At 43.6% G+C, this 26,118-nt stretch overlaps 1 protein-coding gene across 4 annotated transcripts in view; it reads right to left on the bottom strand.

The window, feature by feature from the left end:
* The window catches only part of FBXW8 (F-box and WD repeat domain containing 8), a 118,030-nt gene that overhangs the window by 5,391 nt on the left and 86,521 nt on the right, over positions 1-26,118 (bottom strand). For all 4 annotated transcript variants that reach the window (XM_055358121.2, XM_031000984.3, XM_019039143.4 and 1 more), the window contains one exon: positions 13,258-13,385. In XM_055358121.2, coding sequence (XP_055214096.1) covers positions 13,258-13,385 — 128 coding nt within the window. The remainder of the gene's footprint in view (positions 1-13,257; positions 13,386-26,118) is intronic.

Here is a 26,118-nt window from a genome sequence, read left to right as displayed (position 1 = left end):
CCAGCACAGTAATTTTGCTGTTGGTAAAATAACCTGTTAAAGGCAAGAGCTACAAAGCCAGACACCCCAGATCCTCACCCGGTTAGGAAAAGAACACTTTTTGGGTATTTCACTTGACTTTGTAAGTTCATTGCTGTCTTGCTGGAACTGAAAAAGGGAAAGCCTTTATACTTGATAAGCACAGCAGAGCGGGGATAAGGGTGTGTGTACCCTGGGCAGTCACTTATTGAAATAATTACTTGCCTTATAATAATCCACATTTCTTTAAGAACCTCTTTAAAAACTACTTTTTATATATGTTGAATTTTTCACGAGGATAAATTAGATAATGGGACAGAAATCTCGTATCCACTACAAACACCACCCTACTTGGTTTCTACAATACGCCAAAGGCTAAAAGTAAATCAAATTCATTACATTTAATAAATGTAAAGATGAGCTTAAGAGACCCTGTGATGCAAGTCGAAAAGGAAAAGACAGTCCCTGCCCTGAAAAGACCCCAGCATCTAGCAGGGAACAGGACAAACATAAGGATGTAAGATTAAAAACGCACGTCTGACCCAAAAGCTGTGGAGCGCCAGGATTCTCTGAAACATGTCCCGTGCCCTGACTCTAGTTATGCAAGCATGCGCACACATGTCAATTTTCCAAGTTCTGAGGGAAAATTATTTTGAACCAACAATTCTATACCTAGCTTAGCTACCAAGTGTGAAGGCATAATAAAGACTTCTTTTTCTTTAACAGAAAAGGACTCAAAGTGAACTACCTGTGGATACTCTCTGAAAGAAAGTGGCATAGCAAAATACCAGAACAAGAAGACAGATGGCTTAAGTGGGACCTGGTGTGTCTGCTGGGTCCATGGAGGCACACAGGACAAACCTTCCTATTAACAAGAAGAGCTGCCCATGGATCACAAAGTAAAAATATATGCTATGCATGAAAAACACATCTGCAAATGAGGATGAAAAGATGTTGCAATTTTAATGCTAGAAAAGGCAGAGTAGCTCAAGGCAAAAGCATTCACTGAGAGCACTTAAAACAACGAAGGGGCAGTTTACTCAATGTTCGGTCAGACCTGGAAAAACAAACTCCATGGATCACATTTCTTTTTATAGGTTTTGTTTTTTATTATTTTTTTTAAAGACAGACAGGGTCTCACTCGCATCACCCAGGCTGCAGTGTAGTGGCACCATCATGGCTCACTGCAGCCTCAGCTTCCTGGGCTCAGGTGATCCTCCCACCTCAGCATCCCGAATAGCTGGGACTACAAGCACGTGCTACCACACCAGGCTAATTTTTTTTTATTTTCATTCAGTAGAGATGGTTTTGCTGTGTTGCTCAGGCTGGTCTCGAACTCCTGGGCCAAGGGATCTACCCAACTCAGCCTCCTAAAGTGCCGGGATTACAGGCATGTGCCATTGCACCCAGCCTGTTTTTTTTTTTTTTAATAGTTTCTTTAGTCACTATAATCTATTCAGAAATTATTTCTATTTCTTGAATTTTTAAAATCTCCAAATCTGAAAACTTAGATGAGTAAATGGCTTTCTGGGAAAATAAGAATTATCAAAACGAATCCCCAGGAGACAGAAAATCCAAGTAGATAAAATAACAAATAGCAGCCTGAGGAAGCCAGCAAGGGGCAACAATCCCTGCAAAAAAAGAACAAGTGACTTTGGCCAGACCTGTTAAGGACCAGCTGCCTCCAGAGCTAAGTTAACTGTTCCACAGCCTAGGAAAAGGAGGAAAGCTTCCAAATTTTCCATGAAGCCAGCATTCTATTACCAAAGCCTAACCCTGAGAGCATGATCAAAGAAAACTACATATCCGAGTGAAACATCAGGAATAGACTCCACAGCAAGATGCCACAGACAAGGGGAATCGACGAAAAACCAGGCAGTCACGTCCATGGAAGCCGAAAGCAACGGGATGAAACGTCACAGCCATTCCAGATGTGGTCTTTAGAAACAGTGAGGCACTGGCACCACCATTACTTCACATCGCTTTTTAAAAACCAGACACAATTAGACAAAAGGAAAAAATGAAAGGTAAAAAAAATCGGAAAGAAGTGGGTAGACTTCTTATTAGTGAGAAGGGACAGTCCCAGAGAATTCAGTAACACAGAGTCAAATATAAATTTATATGCTAAAATCTAGTTTAAAAAATAAATAGAATCAAAGAAAATGTCCCATTTGTAACAGCAGTTAGAGGCAAAATACTCTATAATAATTTTCTCAACTTGGAGCTCTATCACATATATTACACAAATTACAGAGAGCGCAAAGAGTTAAACATAAACTATAAAACATATTCTAAACTATAAAACATATTCAAAGGAGGAAGACCTTTCTAAACATAACAAAATATGGAAGGTGAAAAAAGGGTTTAACTTTTTCCTATGGGGGGGGAAACAATCAGAAAGTCAGTCCAATGATAAACTGAGGAAAATGTTTGCAACAAAAAGGGCTAATGTCTTATAATAAATGCCTTCAAATTAGTAAAGACTGACAACCCATTATTAAATCGACAGAAAAGATAAGAAAAAGCAATTCACAGAAAATACTAATGGCTTTTAAACATGTGTAAGCTGTTTAAGTTTGCTGGTAATAAGATAAATTACACAGTAAAACTACAATGCAATGCCACTTGTCACCAATCTACCCAGCAAAGGTAAAGTTTGGTAACATGCCCTACGAGGCACTGTGTGGCAGGGAGACACGGACAGGTAGGTACTCCTAGACAGCTGAGGCAAGCAGAAATCCTTCTTTGGGGAGTGACTTGGCAATATCCAACCAAATACCACATGCACCTCACTTCTGAGCCGGCAATTCCACTTCGAGGAGGTAGCTACACAAGTGTCCACATACACGCAAGGCCAGTCACTGCTCTTAGTTGCAAAAGAGGCTTCTGTTTCAGACAACATGTTGACAGTTCCACTGTAAAACGCTTAAAAATGCTCGATAAAATCCTTTTAAGGGCACTGCTGAGCTCACGTAGGAAGTGACTTCCCCACGACCTGAGCTGAAAACCAGACAGGAGAGGGTGAGCTGCGACTTCAGGGGAGGGGAGGCTGCTGGCAAGCGCCAGGCTCAGCTCCGTGGTTTCATCAAACACACTGAAGGGCCACCCTAGGCAGGGAGCGGAGTATGGAGACTCCTGCTTTCAATACAAAAGCATGAAAGTATAGTCCCTGAAATTAAATTTGGGAGATAGGCTGGAAGCAGATCAGAGAATGCGTGAATCTGAAGAAATTACCAAGAATGGAGCACAAAGAGATAAATATGAAAACTGTGAATGGGGGTATGAGAGACATGAGGGACAGAAGGGGTGGTGCACCACATGCCCCAAGTTCCGGAAGGAGAAACAAACAGAGTGCGGACAGTTAACAGCTGATGTTTCCCGAACTGATGAAAGACATGCATGCCGACTCAATGCACACGAATCAAACACAAAATACATATCTAAGAGTATAATTTAAAAAATGGGAAAACACAAAGAGGTCCTAAAAGCAGCCTGAGAGAAAAAAACATTACCTATTAAGGAAAGATAATTAGACTGACAGGAAAAATCAGACACATTTTAGCTGTCATGAACTGGAATGACGCAGGTGACACGATTAGCTCTTCAACTGAGTGCTAAAGCAATTATGGTACATCCATACAGTGGGACCCGGGGCAGAACTACACAGGCCGACTGGCAGCCGTGCGCACAGGTGTGTGCTGGGGGACATGCATTTAGGCTGTGCATGTGTGGGCGGCCCCCAGAGAACGCTCAGCATTTAAGCAGTCGCAATGAGGGAGGCTGACAAGGCTGCTGGGAAGAGGGGTGTGCTTCGCCCTCTAGGCTACTCTGCTTTTGAGGCCCATTTTGAATGTGCGTACTTCCTGTTTAAATAAAACCAAACAATTTTAAAGATCAAATTCTGGAAGCACGTACTTGAAACATTAACAACAATTACCTTGGAGAAGAAAGAGGGCAATAAAGGAGGCTTTTGTGTTTTATTCTGGACGCTGCCATGTTTAAAAAACAAGAATTCATTCATGACCAGGAGGCCTTCAACGGTCACACTCTCTTTCTTGAGCTGAGAGGTGGATACGCGGGCATTCTCGGTTATTCTTGAAACTGTACGCGTACCTTATATACACTCCCATACATATGTTCGGTTTCATAATTAAAAAATAATACTTTCACCTATTTCTTAGAAAAGGTGAAATAAAACAGGATGGAACAACACATCGTTTTAGGACACAGAGGAGAGACTGTTTCTTCTTCCTGCTAGGCCATGTAACTGACAAGGCAACGCAAGTGAATAGATATACTCAGCGCTGGGAAACAGGCAGCACAGCAAATGGGCACCAGAATATGCCAAGACAACCGATTCCAGGGACAAGTTGAGAGTTCTCTGTATAGAGAACATAAAATTCTATGTGGCCAAGATTAACAAGCCCTTCGGACTGGCCACTGAACCTTTCTGGACCAGCATTAGATGGTCTTGAAGAGGTCTTCTAGACCCAAAATTCTGAGATCCATAACAAGTCCATCCAGTGGACACAGATGATAATGTATAGATGATACATAATAGGTCCGTTGCTACAAATGCTGCTCAGTCCCTGACTTGCCAGTGAGGGATTTGGGAGCAGAAAGATGCAGAGAGAGCTTGAAGATGACTTTGTAAACAAAGGTCTCTCTCTGTCACATTTACAGACACCTATCCTTAGGCATGCGTAGGTAAGAGAAGAGAAAAAGTATAAATGCTGTAAAGAGAACTCTAACCTTAGGCCATAATGGGAACTTGAAAAGGATTGGGGAAAGGGGGAGCGGAAGTGTTTACCAAGTACTTTTCAGTGCATATTTGGTTAATCAGAGTCTATTCAGCTATGGTGATTTCCATAAAGAGCTCCTCTGTTGAATATTTATACTCCATAATTTACAGTTTGGCTGTTAAGGAGACAAAGGCAAACACAAATTTGGTCCAGAAGTTCAAAGTTTGCCATCTGTTTTCCTATTGTATTTAGATACCAGCATGGATGGCTCCAAACAAAATAAACAAATAAACCAAAAGATGCGTCCTCAGTGTATTTTATATCACTAAGGAAAAAAAAATAGGCCAAACCAGCCTTGAATTTCTCCCCCTTGGGAAAAAGGAAAAACATTTTTCTGACATCTCCTTAGAGAAGCACCACTCTGGCTTCTCGTCGACAGAAACAGCAGACAGCACAGTGTGCTAAGTCCACCCAAGCCATTCAGATTCACATGAAGAAACAGGTATCTGCCTCGGACATCTGACAGCGCGCAGCACAGGCCCGAATGCCGTGCGCCTTGGCAAAGCCCGTCGTCAGCTCAGCACTCAAACCAAATACTCGACGCTGGGAAACAGGTAGCACAGCAAATGGGCACCAGAATATGCCAAGACAACCGATTCCAGGGACAAAGAGGAGCCAATGGTAGATATTGTGAATCCCCATCTAGCGAGTATTTCATCAACTTTGCCCGTTGAAAGGAAAAATAATTGGTCTGAAAGCTGTAATTGTATTATGTTTAATATTCATGGTTGGGCTTGGAGGACAGTTCCAACACTCCCTCTCTCCAGCCCCTCTCTAATGAAAATCACACCATAGGAGTCGGCGGTAGCCCACCAATTAAAACAAAAGACACCAGAACCTTCCAAAGACTCCCAACAGAGGAGCATCCATCTGATGGGCAGGAAAACGTGCTGGAACCGAGAGGGAGGCGCGCTCTGGTTGGTCCCGTGTTAAGAGCTTTGAATAACTTACTGTAACACTTGCAGATGGAGCAAATGCAACACTTACGCCCCAATCACTCTCTCTCTAACAGCAGGCAGCAGTAGCACGAGCACAGCACACAACTTTATATTTGTCAGGGCAAGAAGCAAGCACTGAGACTCTGTAACTGGGGGGTCACAACTCAGGGCGTGCTTCCTATTGGCTTGCATTTAATACTCCCATATGATAATGAGGAACACCGTAGCTGATGGCAAGCTGAAGCCTATTCAGTGTCTGGCTCGGCAGTTTCATTAAGGAGGACCTGACCTTCAGCTATATTTCTACCCAGAAAACAAAGAGAACAAGCAATAAGGTATTACAATGTAGGCTTTTTTTATGACCAAATTAATTTTAAAAATAGTATTTTTTTAAAGAAATCAATACATGATTCTGTTTGCTCTCACTGAACCTGGGCTATTAAATATTAAAGAGGATTTTAAATATAACCTTATATGCCAAAATCAATAGCTTTATCTACAAAGCACTGACAATGGCCTTTGGTGAAAGATTCATTTTAAACGGCAACTAGAAAAACGTGTATTTTCAGGTAGAACTGCCAGTTTAATCCAGCTAGCCTAAGCTTAGTGCTCTCTGTATTTTAAGGCTGTATCTCTGAAGTTTCGAGTTCTCTGTGTAGTGGCCAAGATTAACAAGCCCTTCAGACTGACTGGTCACTGAACACTTCTGGACCGGCATTAGATGGTCTTGAAGAGGTCTACTAGACCCAAAATTCTGAGATCCATAACAAGTCCATCCAGTGGACAAAGATGATAATCTATATAATGCCAAGAAAAGGGCATATGGTCCCAAGTTGGAAATACTAAAACATTTAGTTATTAACTAAGTCATGAGTATTTCCTATATCCATACTGTTACTTTCACATACAGTGACACTATTCAACATGCCTGACATTTGGAAGTTTACTGTTACATTACTTATTTTAGAAAGGGTGAGGTATTGTAATCAAAAAGCTGTACAGTGTGGTAGTGCCAGAACACAGACATACAGATCAACAGAACAGAACTGAGAGTCCGGAATAACCCCTCAAAGTTACAGTCCATTGATTTTCAACAGTGGTGCCAAGACAATTGAATGGGGGAGAGAATTGTCTTTTCAACAGATGGTGCCAGGATAGCTGGATATCCACATGCAAAAGAATGAAGTTTAGGTCTCTACCTCACACCATATACAAAAATTAACTCCAAATGGATCACAGACCTCAGTGTAAGAGCCAAAACTATAAAACCCTTTGAAGAAAACTTAGGAGTTAATCTTTGTGAGCCTGGGTTAGGAAACGGTTTCTTAGCTATGACATCCATAGCACAAATGACAAAAGGAAAAAAAAAACCAGACAAATAGAACTTCATCAAAATTGAAAACTTGTGTGCTTCAAAGAATACAATGTAGAAAGCGAAAAGACAACCCACAGAATGGGAGAAAATATTTTGCAAATCACGTATCTGATGAGAGATTTGTACCTGGGCTATATTTAAAAAAATACTCTAATAACTCAAAAAGACAGCCCAATTAAAAAATGGGCTGAGGATTTGGATAGACATCTCTCCAGAGAAGATATACAAACAGGCAATAAGCACGTGAAAGGATGTTCATCACCACTGGCTGTCAGAGAAATGCAAATCTAGAATTCGAGACAGTAGCAAGTGTTGGTGAGGAGGTGGAGAAACTACAACCCTCATCCAGTGCTGGTGGGAATGTAAAATGGTACAGCCACTATAGAAGAGTCTGGCAATTCCTCAAATGGTTTAACATAGAATTACCACATAAGCCAGCAATTCCACTCCCAGTGTATTTCCCCAACCGAACTGAAAATATGCATACAAACTTACACGTAAATGATAACAGTAGCATTATAATAGTCAAAAGGTGGAAGCAACCCAAATGTCCACTAATTGATATAAAGAAAATGTAGTATATCTGTACAAGGGAATATTACTTGGCCAGAAAAAGGAATGACATACTGATACATGCTACAACTTGGGTTTATCTTAAAAACATGCTAAGTGGAATAAGCCAGTTATAAAAGGTCATAGATTACATCATTTCATTTATAGGAGATGTTCAGGCAAATCCAGAGAAAGAAAGTAGATGAGTGGTTGCTTAAAGATGGAGGGGATGAGGGAACTGGGGAGTGACTGCTAATGGATTTGGGGTTTCTATTTGGGGTGAAAATGTTCTAAAATGGACTGTAGTGATAACTGCACAACCTTGTGGACCTACTCAAAACACTGAATTGTACAATTTAAATTGGTGAATTATGTGGCGTGTAAATTAAATCTCAATACAGCTGCTAAACTTGAGACCATGGGGGAAAACACTGGAATTTGCTGGCTCAATGACTTAGCAACCCAGTTACAGCCTGACATTTGCCCTTAGCACCAACTCTTGCTTCTCCATAGCACAGCACGGATAAGCTTCTCCCTGCTAGATCCCCAGTTGCACGGTGAAAATGAGCAGATCACAGATGAGAAGACTGAGAGCTACAGAATAGGAAGGGCCCTCATTTAATACAGCCCTTGACTGCCAACTACTGTGCTGACTTAATTCACTGAAAAGGAAGGAGGACGTTCTGATTCTGGCCAGAACGGAGTAAGCCCACTGCTGCCTCTCTCCTGCCGACTGCCAGCAAAACCTATGGACAAAACACAAAAACAAACACCTGAGGACTCTGGGGAGTCAACCCAAGCCGATGGATTGCAGAGGAGTCAAACCCATGGAAGTGGCTGTACAGGGGAAGAGTTTCCCATGTTTTTCCCTTTTTCCTTTTGCAGCCTTGCCCTGAGTATGGGCTCCAACATGCAGAACTGTGTGTGGTGGTGCAAGAAGCTAGAACTCCAATAGAAACTCCATCTTTTTGACCAGAGGAACAAAAGGGGGCCCCTGCAGTCCCCAAAGAATAGGGGTGAGGGTTATTGTAGGGTTTTTTCTCTTTCTTGTGGCTGTGCTCCAAGGACAGTCCCCAGTCACATGCTGCATGGTGGCGGCGATGCCGGCAGGTAGAATTCTGATAGAAACCCCATCTTTCTGACCAGAGAACTGTAAGGGATAGGAGTCCCTGAAGGCTGGAAAGTGTAAGGATTGAGAGAGGAGGAACCTCAAGAAAGGGATCCCATAATACTGTGTCTAAACCCACATAAATCCCAGGCTCATCCCTGGGCTATGTGGGACAGATTCAAAGCAGGACGGCAATGGCTTTAAGAGCTCAACTGAGACTGAACCACTGCCAACCCACGTGGCACATGCGCAGACCAAAAACAGCATAGAAATTGAACAGCTTTGGAAAGCAAACTGACATTGGAGTCACCACCCACAAAGGGTAAACAGAACTTGCCGTCTGAACCTAACCAGGGTGACTGCCTGTTCAAAAGCAAAACAAAACAAAAATCATTCGTTGGAGGATTACATAACAGGATCCAGAGTGTATATAACACAACATCCACAATGTCCAGAATACAATTCAAAATTACTTGACATACCCCAAACCAAAAGCCAAACAGGAAAATGTGACCCTTTCTTAAGGGAAAAGACAATTAACAGATGTCAACCCTAAGATAAGCTAGTTTGGGAACCCTCAACGACTTTAAAGAACTTGTTGTAGCTATATTCCACGAGGTAAAAGTAAAATGCATGGGAATACTGACAGTGACAACCTCAGCAGAGACACAGAAACTATATATAAAAAAAGAAACAAATGGAAATTTTTAACCAAGAAAATATGAAATCTGAAATAAAAGATTCACTGGATAGGCTCAACAGTAGAATGGAGATGACACAGGAAAGAGTCCATAAACCTGAAGTCAGAGCAACGGAGATGATGCAGCCTGAAGAACAGAAAGAAAGGTTTGGGAAAGAACATGAACAGAGCTTTGGTGGCCTGTTGGAAAATTTCACAAGGTTTAATATTTACATTATTGAGGTTATTGGAAGGAGAGGAGAAAGAGAATATTCAGAAAAACTATTTGAGGAAATAATGGCAGGAAACTCCAAATTTAGTGAAACACATAAATATACAGATTCTAAATGCTTAATAAACCCCAGACAGGGTTTAAACCAAAAAAAAAAACAAGTGATTACTTCCTGCAGACTTTTCCTTAGTGACTCATTCAAGCTTCTCATAAATGTCCCAATTCCTAAGCTATTAATTCATTGTTGCCTTCAGTGTATACTTTCATTTCATTGAAAACACCACTGATTCCAAGAAGCATCATTACTTTGTGTAACTTTTAAAAATGCTGCCATTTTATGATGCTATTGTAAAAGTCCATTCTGATTTCATAGATGTGAAAATGTTTTTTTTTAACGTACATCTTAGAATAAATAGAAAATATACTGTGCTAGGCACCCGCCAAGTACCAGAGAGAGTGTGGTGAGTGGAATGGACATGAGCAGCCAGTCCTAATGCCGATGTGCATCACTCCCCGTACCATTACTCATTGCTCTTTCTTCTTAGTCTTAGCGAGAAGAGACAAAATATGCCTTCAGAAAAACTCATTGATCTACACTGATAAAACTCTTATGCAAAATCTCACTTTTCTCTCTGCTCCCATCTTTACAAGCCTTCCCTCCAAGCGACGGAAAAGCATACTCTAACATTAACTCAGTTTCCACCCCAATCTTTCTCTTGCTCTTCATCAGACTCTGTTTATTTTTTAGTTTTTCTTTATTTTTTGAGATGGAGTCTCGCTCTGTCACCCAGGCTGGAGTGCAGTGGTGTGATCTCAGCTCACTGCAACCTCTGCCTCCTGGGTTCAAGCGATTCTCCTGCCTCAGCCTCCGAGTAGCTGGGATTACAGGCATGCGCCACCATGTGTGGCTAATTTTTGTATTTTAGTAGAGACGGGGTTTCACCATCTGGCCAGGCTGACCTTGAACTCCTGACCTCAAGTGTCTGGTTTTTCTTGAGTGATAGGACAGATCCTTTTTCATTTTTACTTTAAGCTCACTGTCCCCCCACACCCCCAAAATAAAACTTACAAAATTCCACCCATGTTTGCAAACTACTTAAAACTGATTCCCTACTTTAATGAAAACATTTTTGTCTTAATCTGGGGCAGTTTTATGTACCTTTAGAGTTCATCTCATCCCAAGTTATTTATAAAGCACTAAGAGAATGCAGTGGGAATTAAGTTTTTAAAATAAAATAGGAAGGTTCTAGGGTTTGTAAAAAATTGCATCAGTCAGTAAGTGACAGCCAAGGACATAGTTCTCTTCATAATATTTGACCCCTTACTCCCACTTTTGACATAAAACATAAGCTATACAAGCCTGGGCCAGCATCTCTAATGAGATCTTACTCATAGCTATTAAACGTCTGGGGAAAAAATGTAAGACTTCCCTCTACCACACTTAGTCTAGCTTCCTCATTCCTTTTTTCTAGATGTGCAATTTTTATTAAAACAACAGATTTTAAACCCCTATATTCTAAGCTGCTGACCGAGCAACGCTGACTCAGGGAGTATTCTTACATATGATGGCTGGCCCCTAATGTACCAGCAGTGGGCACACAGCTGGCACTACTACTCTAGGACTCACACTGGTTAAATGCCAGTTTGGATGCCCCACCTCCAACTCTAAGTCACTAGTCTGTTCTTTTCATCCACAGAGACAGCATTTTTTAAAAAATGTAACATTGGCTTACTAATAAAATGGACTTAACATAGTCAGATTTGGACTGCAAACTGACCAGAGAGCCCTTTGACACTATGCATGGAACACCTCCCTGGCAGTGCGTACATAATGAGGCAGCTTGCTCCACAGGAAAAGTCAGCTTTACTGAGGGTATACAGTCAGCCCTCAGTATCCATGGGGGATTGGTTCCAAGACCCCCTGCAATTCCAAAATCTACAGATGCTCAAGTCTCCCTTTACATATAAAATGGTGTGGTATTTGCATATAACCTACACACATCCTCCATTAAAAACCATCTCTAGATTACTTATAAGAGCGAATACAATGCCTACACATCACTTCATTATGATTCAACATAGTACTTGGCTTGCCGCAAATTCAAGTTTTGCTTTTTGGAACTTTGTAGAATTTTTTTCTTAATATTTTTGAAATTATGCAGAAAACAGAGGTTTCTTCTCCACAACACCCTTCTGGTTTCCAGTGAGCCTAACCATGGCTGAAGATATAAATGTTCACACTACAAGCAAACTCTGAGCATCATCCACCATCCCAAAGAGCTCTCCACATCGCCTCTCCTCAAAACCAAGCAGCTGCCAGGTCCCTGTGTGGAGATCCTAGGAGAGGAGCTTGGAGCCTCTGTATAGCTCAACCTGAAAACTAAAATGCGGGATTAAAACTACAAACTGACTTGATTCTTTTGCCGTGCCACATGTGGGGCCACTTATCAAGCCTAGTTTCTAAAGAGAACTAGCCCAGTGCGTGCCCCACACACACACTGAGGAGTTCAGTTCTCAAGCACCGGAACATCAGCCATTTTGGGAGGCCTTATTTTTCTTCCCAATAAAGCATACTCACATCATTTCCTTGCTCTAAGTTGGGGGTGGGTATCTAGGGGTGAAGGTTGCGAGTTGAAAATATTATTTGACAGAATAACTATTTTTGCAAGCTGCTGCACTGGCGGGACAGAGGCCTGGGATCTGGCACAGAGGAGTACCCGCCTCACGATCTGACACCCGCCTCCGAGCAGCCCGCCACCTGCAGCCCGGGGCCGGGCCCAGGGGAGGGGGCGCCAGCAGCCCCTGGCCCTCAGCCATGCTACCTCTCTTCAGGGCACTGGATCAGACACAGCAGATAACTGGCCAAAAAAAAAAAAAGGAAAAGAAAAAACAAGGAAAGAAGAGGCGGGGAGAAACCTAAAATTTGGACTCAAAGGGTCTTTTCAAACACTTTAATCCTTTTGTGCTGATGGTTCCTGGGGCGCCCGGGGCTGGCACAGGCCCCTATACCGGGAAAATCCGACTCCCTAAGCCAGTGCGTTAAAGAGAAGGCTGCTAATCAGCTAAACAGAAACTGGAATCTGTTCACATGAAGTCTCTCTCTCCTTCCATCACCAGAGGGACACCACCGTGTTCTGAAATACACTCTTGACATCATTTGGCAGGAAACCCTATTTTGTTGAACATGATTCATCCCTTAGGTTATTGTTTTTAATATTAGAAAGTGAGCTTTCAAGTGCCAAACAAATTTTGCAGCAGGGGACAAAAGATATTCCAAGTGGTCTCCCTGGACCTTCTACCAACTGCGTCCACCAAATGGCTTAAAAGAAAACCTTCCCGTGGTGCTTCAGAAATGAAGCAGAGACATAGCTACATCCAACTATTACCTAATACAGGACTTTGTTCTCTGAGTCTAGAGTGTTTATGGGATCGGGGCTGAACTCAGGTGGGCAGAGCTGTTGAGTGAGAACCGGGCAGTGTGAGCAGCGCAGTGGGGGCCGGGCCTTGGCAGAAGCCATGGGGCTGCAAGGCAATGCCCTTCCAACTCACGTACCTCCCGTCCATGTTGCCACTGACCATGAGGTTGGGAGGGCTGTCGCTGAGGTTGACACACGTGAAGTCACGGAGAACGTTACCCAGCTTCAAGAGGCTGCGTCCTGCTTCCAGGCTATACACCAGGATCTGAGAGAGGAAGAGAAATGTGTGGGCCCACAATTCCACACACCAGGCCGACATCAAATACTTTCATTTCACCATCGTGGAGGGCATGATCCTTATCACTCAGCTCCCGTGAAGATGTTCTGCCACTTAATTTCCTGATCTTTTTCAGGTTACTGATAGTATAGGGACATGGCTATTAGAGTGCCAAAAAGAAATGCAAAGGAAGAGAGAAGGAAATCCAGCGAATTCCTCAAGCCAAGGTGCACACTCAGGCCACAAGGAAAACGCAGGGAAATCAGGTATTCTAATTTCTTAACAAAGAGAAAGCCGTCTGGAAACCACGGGGCCACTGACTGCTTCTGATTTGGAATGAATGGGAAAGCTCGCAAAGCATCAGGAAGCTTGCAGATGAGCCAGCATGAGTTCTCATCTGAATTTACGTCACAGGCAGGAAAAGAAAGAATAGTACAAGGACCAGGAAGATGAAGCTTGCATAGCCACTGGATGCTTCCTTCGGACTGAACTATAAACCAAAACACAAACTCACTCCCAAACACTTTTCTCTTCACTCTCTGCTTGCTAATGTTAGGATGCTGTGTTCCATAGGGTATGAAAGTAAATAAGAAGGTACCCCTGATTTCCAGACAATGCACTGTTATATTAGAACACCTCTGTGTCTTCCCTTCAGCAGGGGGAAATTTACATTTTTTGCTTAAAAAGTATTAATTCAATTCAACTTAATTCAAAGAACATTAAATGCTTCCTATGTGTCAGTCACTGTCGTAGGTGCTGAGGACAGAGTCCTTGCCTCAAATTCACATTCAGAAGGCTCCTCATTAACACACACACAAACACACCAAGTTCTGAGCATACTTTCTATCCTGGAGATCATGTGGTTGACATTTTTAAATTAATGAACTCAGAAGTTTTTGGTTTTTTGAGGAGGTGGGGGAACAGGGTCTTGCTCTGTCATCCAGGCTGGAGTGCAGTGGCAACATCATAGCTCACTGTAGCCTCAAACTCCTGGGCTCAGGCAATTCTCCCACTGAGCCTCCCGAGTAGCTGGGGCTATGTGTGTGTAACACCACGGCCTGCTGATGATATCTTTCTTTCTTTTTTTTTTAAATTTTTTAAGTAGAGAAGGGGTCTCACTATGTTGCCCAGCCTGGTCTCAAACTTTTGAGCTCAAGCGATCCTCCTGCCTCGGCCTCCCAAAGTGCTGGGATTACAGGCCTGAGCCACTGCACCCAGCCAAAGGTTTTTGTTTTTGTTTTTGAGACTGAGTCTCACTCTATCACCCAGGCTGGAGTGCAGTGGCGCGATCTTGGCTCACTGCAAGCTCCGCCTCCCGGGTTCAAGCGATTCTCCCGCCTCAGCCTCCTGAGTAGGTGGGACTACAGGCGCCCGCCACCACACCTGGCTAATTTTGGCCAGGCTGGTCTCGATCTCCTGACCTCAACTGATCCTCCCACCTCAGCCTCCCAAAATGCTGAGATTACAGTCATGAGCCAGCACGCCTGGCCTCAGCCAAAGGTTTTAATAGTAATATTTTGTAGAAAGATTTCTCCTCTCAGCACACACATGAGAGTGATGTGCGTTTCTTCTTGTCAGCCTATACATTTATCACTTACCACGATACAGATTTTTACTTTAGTATTGAGAAGTTAATAATAAATTAAATATTCTCTACCTTGAAAATAATCAATCCTGTCAACACACATTTCTAACAAGTGAATCTTTCTTTGGAAGTTTCTAATGGTCAAAACAACACTATAATATTAACTATTGCTAACAGCATCTGGAAGGAAGAAGGACAATTTCAAAATTTAAAATGCCCTCTTAATCCATAAAGACTACACAGAACAATTGCAGTTGAAAAGAAAAATTTCTGACGCAGAACACTTCAACAATTTTAAAATATCAAGAGTAAATTTATTCTTCCAAGTAAGTATATAGAAATAACCAAATCTCTTATCTTCAGAGAATAACCTAAAAATTATATAAAATCGGCACCTGGAGGAAGAAAATAAAAAGAGCAACCTCACGTTCTATTATAAAAGTAGTATTCTGCATCCACTTTTGAGTGTTCTCTTGTTTTTAAAATACTCCAACTTCTGCAGCAGGAAGGTAAGGCCTTTAAGTCGGTAGAATGTTGATGGTAAATCTAAGAACTGAAATCTGATACTGAGTAGGTCCATGTGTCTTTATGTCTTCCAGTTGTGCTTTTTTGACAAGTGGATAAATTATTTCATAGTGATATAGTGAGATGTAATCCCTTTCCAAAAAGACTCTCTGCAAATTCATCATAAAGACATCTAAGTTAGTAGTCCAGAGTCCAGTATTTTCTAAAATGTTTAATAATTCAACGAATCAGAACTATCTGAAGAGTACCTTTACCATGACGTTTAGTTAAAGACCACAGAGATTAGAAAACACATTACCCATCTCAAAGGCAGTTCTTTCCATGTTACAAGTCCCTTAACGACCTTTACCATCTCTCCCTCCCTCCCACGCACTCTCTCTCTTTTAATAAGGTTGAGCAAATGGGACTTCATTTTATCTGATTGCCATAGACTAGTGAGATTAATTATTCATGCTCACACTCTCCCTCTTGTTAAGACCATGCATTAGACTAATTTTTCTCTTTATTGCCCTAGTTGGGTGAGTCTCAACCCATGGCCACTTGACTCATTCTCAGAGGTGTACAGATATGCTGGAAAAACCTACCCCAGCTCAAATCCCGGAGAAAATATTCTGCACTAATGCAGCTGCCAAAGATGATGTTGAGGATGGTTCCTTTTAAGTACCAGGTATATATTAGAGAAGCACTTGAACAGTAATTACAGAGCAAATTTTTGCAGGCAATAGATGTTTCTGTAAGAATTAGCTAAAACAGCTAAACCATGTTGAGGCTGGTTGTGTGTTTTACAATGGTAACTATAGGAAATGCATGACACAGAGAAGAATTTTTCCTCCTCTTTGGCTTCCAGGTAGACCTAGAAGGCAATGGGGGGAAAGCAAGCACTATCTTTAAAAAGAACTCTAGCAGAAAGTTCTCTATTCATCTGTTTTTTTTTTTTTTCTTAGAGATCTTAAAGTATTTCCGTAAATCCTGGTCTTAGAATCTTAACTTGCAATTTTGTCAATGATTCTGATGTATCTGAAATCTATTTCTAAAAATCTTTTTCTGATTTCAAATATGATACATCTTACAACAAATTCTAACATAATAGAATTCTATAAAGAAAGTGGTAGCCCTCTGTATATTCATCTCTCACAAATCACCACTTTTAACAGTTTGATATATATACTTTGACTTTTCTTCTGCACATCTGCCTCTGTGTGTATACACATTTTTTTCCTAAATGGGATTATTTCACAACTCCTTTTCCCTACGTGTCAATACCTATAGATAGATCTTGTTCTTTTTAATGGTTGTGTAGAATTTCTCTGTGGATACACAATTCCATATGGATTGTTTATAATTTTTAGATAAAATAAATAATGCTGTGATTCATTCAAGAGCTGGCCAACAGATATTTATCAATCATCTTCTAGGCACTGGAATGAACGTGCAGGGACGCTGGGTGACGTGCAGAAGTCCCAGCCTGCTGCCAGCTGACAGAGCCCACCTCTTCCCCAGCTGGGGCCTGACCGCCAGCTGTCCTGCTCCTCCATAGACGGGGCCTGCCTCTCTGAGGAGACCCACCGATCATCTTCTAGCCATGTCCTGGCAGCTGGTGCCCTAAGCAGCAGGGGCGGCGGTCCAGAGTCAGGAAGGAGACACCAGCTACAGGCCCAACAACTGGGAGGCATCAGCCACTGCCGTGGGCAGGCGGGCCCCGCAGCATCCAGGTGTGGCCTGGACTGGCTTTCCAGGCAAACTGTGAAGGAAAGAGCTGAGAGATGGCTCTTGTCCCTGTGGGGGTGGGAGGCGGGGTGAGCTCAAGGCAGACCAACTTCTTCCTTCACCCAGTAAGAAATGGATTAACACTGCAAGCTTTTCCTAAACTGGGGGCTATCACCCTCATAATTAATCATGAACCACTTGCATACTGAAATCACTGTGAAGAGATGATAGAGCCTTACCCTCTCAGAATTTTGGTCCTATACTGATGAATGAGGAAAGGAACTCTGTGTTTTAATTTTACCAAAATACTGAGTCTTCATACTCAAATACCTGCTACAGGCATTAAACCACCACCAGGCATTAAGCCACCCAAGCAGCTGGCTCAGCTCCGCAGAAGCCCAGCACTGTCTGTCCAGAGAGCTCAGGAGGAGTCGGAAGGCTTCCTTACAAGACAATAGCATTTTAAAAGCTTTTTCAATTGAAGATGATTTGTTGGCCGCCATTTAAAAAAGGGCAGTGGCAAAGAGAGCCAAAGGTTAGGAGGTGCTGTGCTGGGCTGAGCAGAGTATAAGAGAAGAGGCACGAGAGGAAGATGTGACTACACTTCCTGAAGATGATACCATCTACCCACTTTCTTTTCTGATCCCTAGTAGCCTGCCTCACATATGTGGCTCTTGGCTCTTCTGAACAGGGAAGTTGTGATCAGAAGCCAGATGCTGGGCAGTGAGGCAGTTAAACCGCCTGCTCTCTTCTTTTCCGTCCACTCCAGCTGCCTTTGTGCTCTCTTCTCCATGATGTCCTCTGCCCCTTCCCCTGGTCAGTGCTGACAGTCCTTGCTGTCTGCACGCATCACGTGGTGTTTCGACAAGGTCACCCTGACCTGTGTCTTATCTTCTTCCGGCTCTTCCCCAGATCTGTGGTTCTCAGATACTGGAGGGGAGGAGGCGGTGACTCCAGCAGGTCAGGGGAGGCTCTGCAGCACTATTACCAAGCACCACACCGCATCGCACTACACGTTGTAACACTCTCCTAGGCTTCAACTCTAAGGTTCCTAACTCTAAGGTTCCTGGGGACAGAGATCCTATCATTCATTCATTCATGTGGCAATTATTAAAGGGCAGTACATGCCAGGTACAGTGTCAGTTACACATTCCCGCATCTCACTAAATGCCTGCATTTGTGTTTGGAGGCTCACTGATTGGTACACGATGCCAGGCAAATCCAGAGCTTCCTATAGTCTCAGACCCCAAAGATATTCAGATGTTGCTTTTAGTGCTTTAACACCTTCCTCCACTCCTGGATCTTGCTGCTGGTATGTACAAAGGAACTGCTCCATCCTACCCAAAATAGAAGATGGTTCCACAGAGATCTCTTCATACTATCCAGATGCCAGAGTGCCCCAACTACATCCAGTCCAACAGTCCCACCTCTGACAACATGGCAGACAAGAATGTCTGGAAAACCTTGCCATTTACAAACAGTGACCATGCTGGATAAGACTCAGCCTATCATCAAACAGTCCTTCAGACATTCTGTTTAATAAGCAATCAGAGAAATTCACAGGAGCCCAAAATGGAGAGAGCATGAAACCCAGATGAAGAGAGCACGAAACCCAGGAAGGTAAGAGAGCATTCAAGCCAGGGGCTAGTTTGGGCCCTCCCTCCAGTGTCAGGAGCCTGGAGAGCTGGGGAAACAGGAGACCAAGCATCTGCCCAGCATGAAGTAGAACCTACAGTTGGGTCCCTGCAGGGCTACATACGTTCAGTAAAAAGCAAGCAAGATGGGGAAAGTATCTATTGGTGCAGAGAGCTTACCCAGAAACGTGTCTGCCTCAGGTTTAGTTCGGGGTGGAAAACAGTCTGAAGTCACATGTCTGCCCCCACACAAGTTCTGGGTTTGAGTTTACACCACCTGCAAGGCTAAAAGAATCCAAGCCTAATAAAGTATTTTCAGGTTGGTAACACACCTCCCAGTACCTTGGCAGAATCTTCTCAGGAGGGAAACAATTTCAACTCAGGCCCCTTTAAGAAACCTACAAATCAAGATCAACTGAGTATTAGCTCACAATTAAAAAAATCCAAATACAGCAAGAAGTGATTTATCATATGTGAGACAGAAAAACAAGGAGAATTAGACTTCCAGGCAAGATCAAATAAAGAATACAAAATAAGCATGCTGAAAATGTTTACAGATAAAAGAGGGAGAGGATAAAAAGTAGGAAATCGGATTAAGCAGATTTGAAAAATAAAGCAGAGAATTTCTAGAAATTAAAAAGTCAATGGATGAGATAAGCAAGAAATAAGTCCGAGAGAGAAACTGTGGACTGGAATACCGAGTTGAGGAATTAGGCGGAATGCAACAGACAGAGAGATGGGAAATCTGAATGGGCAGTGAGCAGCACGAAGGAGGGGAGAAGCTGCCTTCATGCACACCTCCCCTGAGCTCCACGCAGAGCATCGCGATACATTTCCAGTAAGATAAGGGCCGAGAATTCTCTACAACTGAAAGGAGGGACACACAAGAAATCCCAGACAGTATACAAATAAATAAATAAATCCCAGACATACACAGAGACATTGGCATGAAACCACAGAAAATTAAAGACAAGGAGAAGATCTTAAAAGCAGTCAAAAGGAGAGAAAGTCCTAAAAGAGAATGACAGACTGACAGCCAACTCGTCAGTAGTGTCAGTGGAAGGCAAAACCAGTCATATCCTCAAAGGCTGAGCGAAAATAACTGTCAAGCTAGAACTGTAAAAGACTAGCAAAACCACCTTTCAAGGATAAGGATGAAATGAAGGTGCTGTAAGAAAGAAACACAGAAAACACTTGTGACCAAGTCCTTATGAAAGAAACTTCTAAAGAATGCACTTTTGGGAGACAGAAAATCATTCCAGAAAAAAGGTCTGAGGTGCTGGAAGAAATAGTCAACAAAGATTCAAGTAATGAGCATAAAAGAATCCGGATGCTGTCTGCAAAAACAACAATGCTGATTTGGAGGTTAAATACATAGAATAATTTGTACCTAGTCTTTATTCCAACCAGTCAAATGCCATGAATCAGGAAAAAGTACCATAACCATGGAAGATGCCAGATGCCCAGGGTGCGCCCCCTGCACTGTCTGGAAGGAACAGAAGCTCCTTTGGATACCTGTGCAGTGTTTGGCACATAGGAGGGGCTCAGTATACAGTTGATGAAAGAATGAGCAGATGAATACACACTGTACATGTCTGCGTGTATCTACCCCTTACAGGCGACTGCTATGCTGGCCTTACAGTAAAGACAGGCTTCACGCATACAAATGAACACACAAAGTCGATTTGCTGTCCACCAACTGCAATGTATACAGCTGTTTGCTAAGTGCCAGGTACACTTTTATTCAGTACAGATCTTCACGTACAAGACTAGTGATGCTCCTTGTTAAAAAACAAAAGATACAAAAGAAAAAGTCCTATACATCTTCATGGTAGAATTTACTCACGTAAACGACCCACATTGCTATTCTGACCCAACAAAAGTAAGATCCACAGAAACGTGGAATTGAACTACAAAAACGCAAGGTGTGCATATCAACGTTCATGCACAAAGCTAGGTGAACAGTCTCTATAAATTCACAGATGAGCTAAGACTTTAAAAAAACAGGGATGAGAAAGATAGACAACTGGGGAGAGGGGGAGCCAGTGACAAAAGAGTAAATCATACACAAAACAGCCAATAAAAAAATAAAAAAGCAGTTAATATACATGAATAATGGATGTCTGATTTAAAAGCAGTTTACTCCGATATGATGTAATTTTTGACAATCAGCCAGAGAGACTATTTTGTAAGTCCTTGCCAGAGATAAGTCATAGCGTGAGGCTTGGTAACACAGCCGTATCTGTGAACATGTGGAAAATGACTTTCACCACCATCCCAAAGGTGACTTTCTGTTGGCAAACAGAAGCTTGCCTTTCAGGTGCACTTTGCAGCAGCAACCGGCAAGATGCAAATCTTGAAGAAATGGATCCCTGACCCCCTCAACGTTCCCTGCAACATGGCACCCCTTAACAGTCTCCATGACATGCTTCTGGCACCGTCCATGCTCAAATTCAGCACAAAGGGAGAAGCAGCCTGAGCCGCTTTCATGTTTAAGTTTTAATTGGAGTGACAAGCCCACGAGGCCAAGATATTTCAGGGATGGGACGGTGTTGCTGAGCGTCGCCAGGCGCTGGGTAGGCAAGGCCTGTGTGTGCTCCCTACCACCACGTGCCAATGCACCTGCAACCCCCGCTGTTCCAGGACTGGACTCTTCCCGGGCAGGCAGTGCCAACTGCTGCGGGCTGTGCCAAACATGGGGGCTTTGTGAGGTGGGCAGATGTCTACAAAGGACCGGAGTGAGGCCAAACCAACACCTATTGTGACCTAAGCCTGAAAGGAACCCACAGAGCAAGAGTACACTCGGGTACAAATCCAGGCAAAAACCATCCAAACCAGCCAATCTCTCTCTCTCAGCACGTCCGTAGGTGCTGGGAATAATAAAGGAAGGCCAGGCCTACTTTGTGGAGTGAGCAGAATACGGCTCTCTCTTTGCTTTGGGATCATTTTTGTCTCAGTGCTGGTGTAAGGGTAAGAAATGTGATCATGAAGACCTGGTTAATGCTCACATAACACAAACAGGGAATATTCATGTCAGAGCAGTGAGTCCAGCGAAGAGATGATAACCATCGTGCAAATGTATGACTGGGAGCTGAAAATCCTTACACCCTCCTTCATGCTCCCAACAGGCCTCATCCCCACAGAGAGCATGGGCAGTGTCAAAATGCCAGGAACACTGACACACGGAAAGAATCACCAAGAGAAGGTTATAATATCTATCTTACGGAGTGAAAACTGAGGCTGCAAACTATGAAGTGAACTCTTTAAAATTAAAGGCAACTTGCATACTATTTTGAAAATGAAAAGGTTACCATGAGATGCTCATAATGTACAAGTATCTGTATGCCGACAGGACTTAGTGAACATTGCACATGAAATTCAGTATATTACACTAGCTTGGTTATCGATTTTCTTTTGACTAGCCTGGCAACTTCTAGTTTGGCCCAAAGTTAGACTGGACAAAAGCTTCTAGAAGAGGGCAGGCAGGCAGCTAAAATCAGATCACTGAAACAAATAGCCCCAGGGGGAGACTGGGAAGCCGCAGTGAATAATCAGGGCCTTTGGTGGAGGGCAGCAGGTCCACCCAGGGGCTCCCCCCAGCTCCCTAAGGCATAACGGCCTCTACTCACTCTACATAGTGCATGAGGTATTGGCAGAGACATGTGCTTAGCAGCATTTTGCACATAAACAAACACTACACATATGAGCTCTTCATAATACCCAGGACATGCCTTTCACACAAATTCCTTCGGAATATCCTTCCATTTGAATCTCACAACCACCAAGAGGGAGAGAAGACAAATACTACTGCCTACATTTTGTGCATCAAGAAACTGAGGCTTAAATAATTTTAAGCACCTTGCCCCAAATTACATGGGCAACAAAAGGAGCTGAGGTGGCACTAGGTGGAGCCCAGCTCATGTCATTCCTACACCACTTTGTGACCATATCACAATGTCTTTCCTGTCCTACCAAAATAGTTATTAATAACAGCTAATATTTATAATATTCTCTTACATGCAAAACACTGCTATGATGCGTTATCTCACCTGACCTCCACAGTGCTGTAAGGTAGGTACCATGATTTTACTCCCTTTACACAGGAGAATATGGGGCCCTAAGGAGCTCAAACCTCTTGCCCAGTTAGGAAGTTTTGGCACCAGGATTCAAACCTGGGTGGGTGGTATCAAAGCTCATGCTCTTTAAACCTCTACCCCAGGGTGCTCAAAGTGTGGTCCCAGGACTAGCAGCCTCCGCTGCACTGGGCACTTGTTAGACATGCAAATTCTCAGGCCCCACCCTCAACCCACTGAGTCAGAAGCTCTGGGGGTGGGGCCAGTGCTCAGTGTTTTCATCAGGTCTCCTGTAGATTCTGATGCATGCTGGCATGTGAGAACCCCTGTGCTCTACCTATACTGCCTTTCAGGCTAACGAAGAACTTCAGCCATGACAGTGGTAAGTATTACTCAGCTATCAATGCTTACTTCCTGCTTCCAAATTGCTGCCAATCTGGGGAGGCAATAGTGCTGGGCAGTGCCGGTATGAAAATATGAGATGCAGGCTGGGTGCAGTGGCTCACGCCTGTAATCCCAGCACTTTCGGAGGCCGAGGTGGGCGGATCATGAGGTCAGGAGATCGAGACCATCCTGGCTAACACGGTGAAACCACGTCTCTACTAAAAATAGAAAAAGCCAGGCGTGGTGGCGGGCGCCTGTAGTCCCAGCTACTCTGGAGGCTGAGGCAGGAGAATGGCGTGAACCCGGGAGGCGGAGCTTGCAGTGAGCAGAGATCGCGCCACTGCGCTCCAGCCTGGGAGACAGCGAGACTCCATCTCAAAAAAAAAAAATGAGATGCAGACCCTGTGTTCTGTACAAGCTCAGGGCCAGAGCTCTGATGCTCAATGAGAGGCAGATAGTTTGTAAGGCTGCTTCTGTTAAGTAGGACTGTTTTTCAAAAGGACATGGCAAGACAGGAGAGGAAGAGGGGATGCTAGTGCCAGTCCCCGGTCAGGAATGAATGTGGCACATTGAGGATGGCGCTGGTCTGGCTGGAGCAGGGGGCTCATTCTGGAAGCACAGGACTAGAGAGCTGGGAGCTAAGATGGGGCCCGACTCCCCTACAGTCTAGAAGGCCAGGCTGAAGATGGGCACCGGGGCCTTACCCATGCTCCTCGCCATGCAGCCAGTGCTCTGAGAAAACCTGAAGTGGACCGTGAGGAGGGGCACTGACAGGTGGACAGGTGCCACAAGAGTATAAAGGTGGGGAAAGGGCAGGGGCGAGCCAGGAAGGGGAAATGCGCTCGGGGAGGGATTATTTTCATGTCATTTTCAACATACTTTTAAAACTTGTGATCATGAGATCACAGTAAGAGTTCAAACCCAAGGAAACAGCAGAGTGCAAAGAAGCCACCCAGGCCAGATGGCCTAACCCTGCAAAGACCCAAAGAAATCTGGATGAAGAATTCAGTTTGGGGCCAGTCGGTCATCCCACATCCCTGGCACAGTTCTCCTGCAGCAGAGGCAAGCTAAGGCTGGAAGCCAGGTCCAACAGAGCAGCTCCCTGGACACAGCCCACTTCCTCATTTTAATGCACCTTCAGCCTCATGGCTCCTCCTGAGTCCCTTAGTTTGGGATGCAACCGCTCAGATGTGGGCTGAGCAGGAGTTTTCCTTTGCTCTCTACAAAGGGGATTTACCCTGTAAATTAATAACACATCGAGGGAATGCTTTAAAGAGTAACTTTGCGTCCATTAGAAGGATTCATCTGCAACTCAATAATTGATAAGTTAGTTACAAACCCACTCTCTAACACAGTGCCCTATAGAAGACTGAAGTGCAGAGGAAATTAATAAATCATAGTCATCTATGTACTGAATAAAAAGTGAAAGTTCTCTACTTGGTAATATTTCGTGAGTCTAAACTGCGATGTGTATTTTGAAAACAGTAAAATGTTTTAAATATTCAGAAATTCAACTCACATAGGCCATTTGCTGAGTGCCCTCTTGCTCCTACTCTGCCCCAAACCAGCATCAGTCTCAACTGTCTGGACATGCAGGGGAAGCACACAGCCTCTTCTGCAGCACTAGTGTTTTCGTGTTTTCACCTCTGGAACAAAGGCAAACATTTCTAATAGGGCTCCTTTAGCTCCCCATGAACTGGAGAACGAGCTGATTTTTAACACTAACAATGCCTGGGCAGTGTTTACTCCCAGGCTTATCTGGCACAAACAAACCAAAGCCATATCCATCTGTGAAGGTGAAATAAATGGAGTTAGCGCTAAGTTCATTCTCTTCCATGGTATAGGATGGTAAACCAGGAAGGCAATTCCACATAAATCATCAGGGAAGAAAAACCAGCCTCTAAGTAACATTCTAAGCTTAATTTGAAAGCCAAAAGAGAAGAAGGGCAATGAACATGATATTCTTCAATCTAAATGGTTCTGTAAACTTAGTCAGAGTCTCAAGAAGACTGAATAATTCCTTTAAAAATTAGAAAATGGTACAGATGTTATTGGCATACAGAAACTAGGCAAGTGTGAATAAAGACAAAAGACATTTAAGACTTGGTGCCAGCCCTCTCCAATAAGGCTTCACATCTTGAAGGGTTTCATATGAAGTGACAGCATTCACATTAGCTTATTGCATTAGTTCTGCATGGAAGCTAAATTGACCTGTCCCATTCTACCATAAATGCATTCTTTTAAAACAATTCTTGGGGGCCAGGCACGGTGGCTCACACCTGTAATCCCAGCACTTTGGGGGGCTAAGGAAGGCGGATCACGTGAAGTCAGGAGTTCAAGACCAGCCTGGCCAACATGTAGTGAAACCCTGTCTCTACTAAAAAATATAAAAATTAGCTAGGCATGGTGGCGCACGCCTGTAGTCCCAGCTACTGGGGAAGCTGAGGCAGGAGAATTGCTTGAACCCGGGAGGCAGAGGTTGTAGTGAGCTGAGATGGCGCCACTGCACTCTGGCCTGGGTGATAGAATGAGATTCCATCTCTCAAAAAAACAAAACAACAACAACAAAAACAATTCTTGGGAAAGTGAATCCTGTGAAGAAGCATGGGCCGCTATCCCTACAGGTATGGCTTCAGCAGGGCTCTTGCAGCAGCCCAGGGCTGCCGGTGCTCCTGTAGGCCTGAATATACCTGGTGCTGCTTCCAGCCGGTGGAACCCCCTTCCACAGGCCCTGCTGCCTCTGCTTGGACTGCTCTCTCCCAGGCTTTGCCTTATGAACCCCAACCTGACCCCAAAGCTGGGGGACAGGGGGT

The sequence above is a fragment of the Gorilla gorilla genome, chromosome 10 (genome assembly GCF_029281585.2).
Source record: "Gorilla gorilla gorilla isolate KB3781 chromosome 10, NHGRI_mGorGor1-v2.1_pri, whole genome shotgun sequence".
Lineage (NCBI taxonomy): Eukaryota > Metazoa > Chordata > Mammalia > Primates > Hominidae > Gorilla > Gorilla gorilla.
The sequence above is the reverse complement of the archived record's forward strand: the minus strand, read 5'-3'. Positions and strand labels throughout refer to the sequence as shown.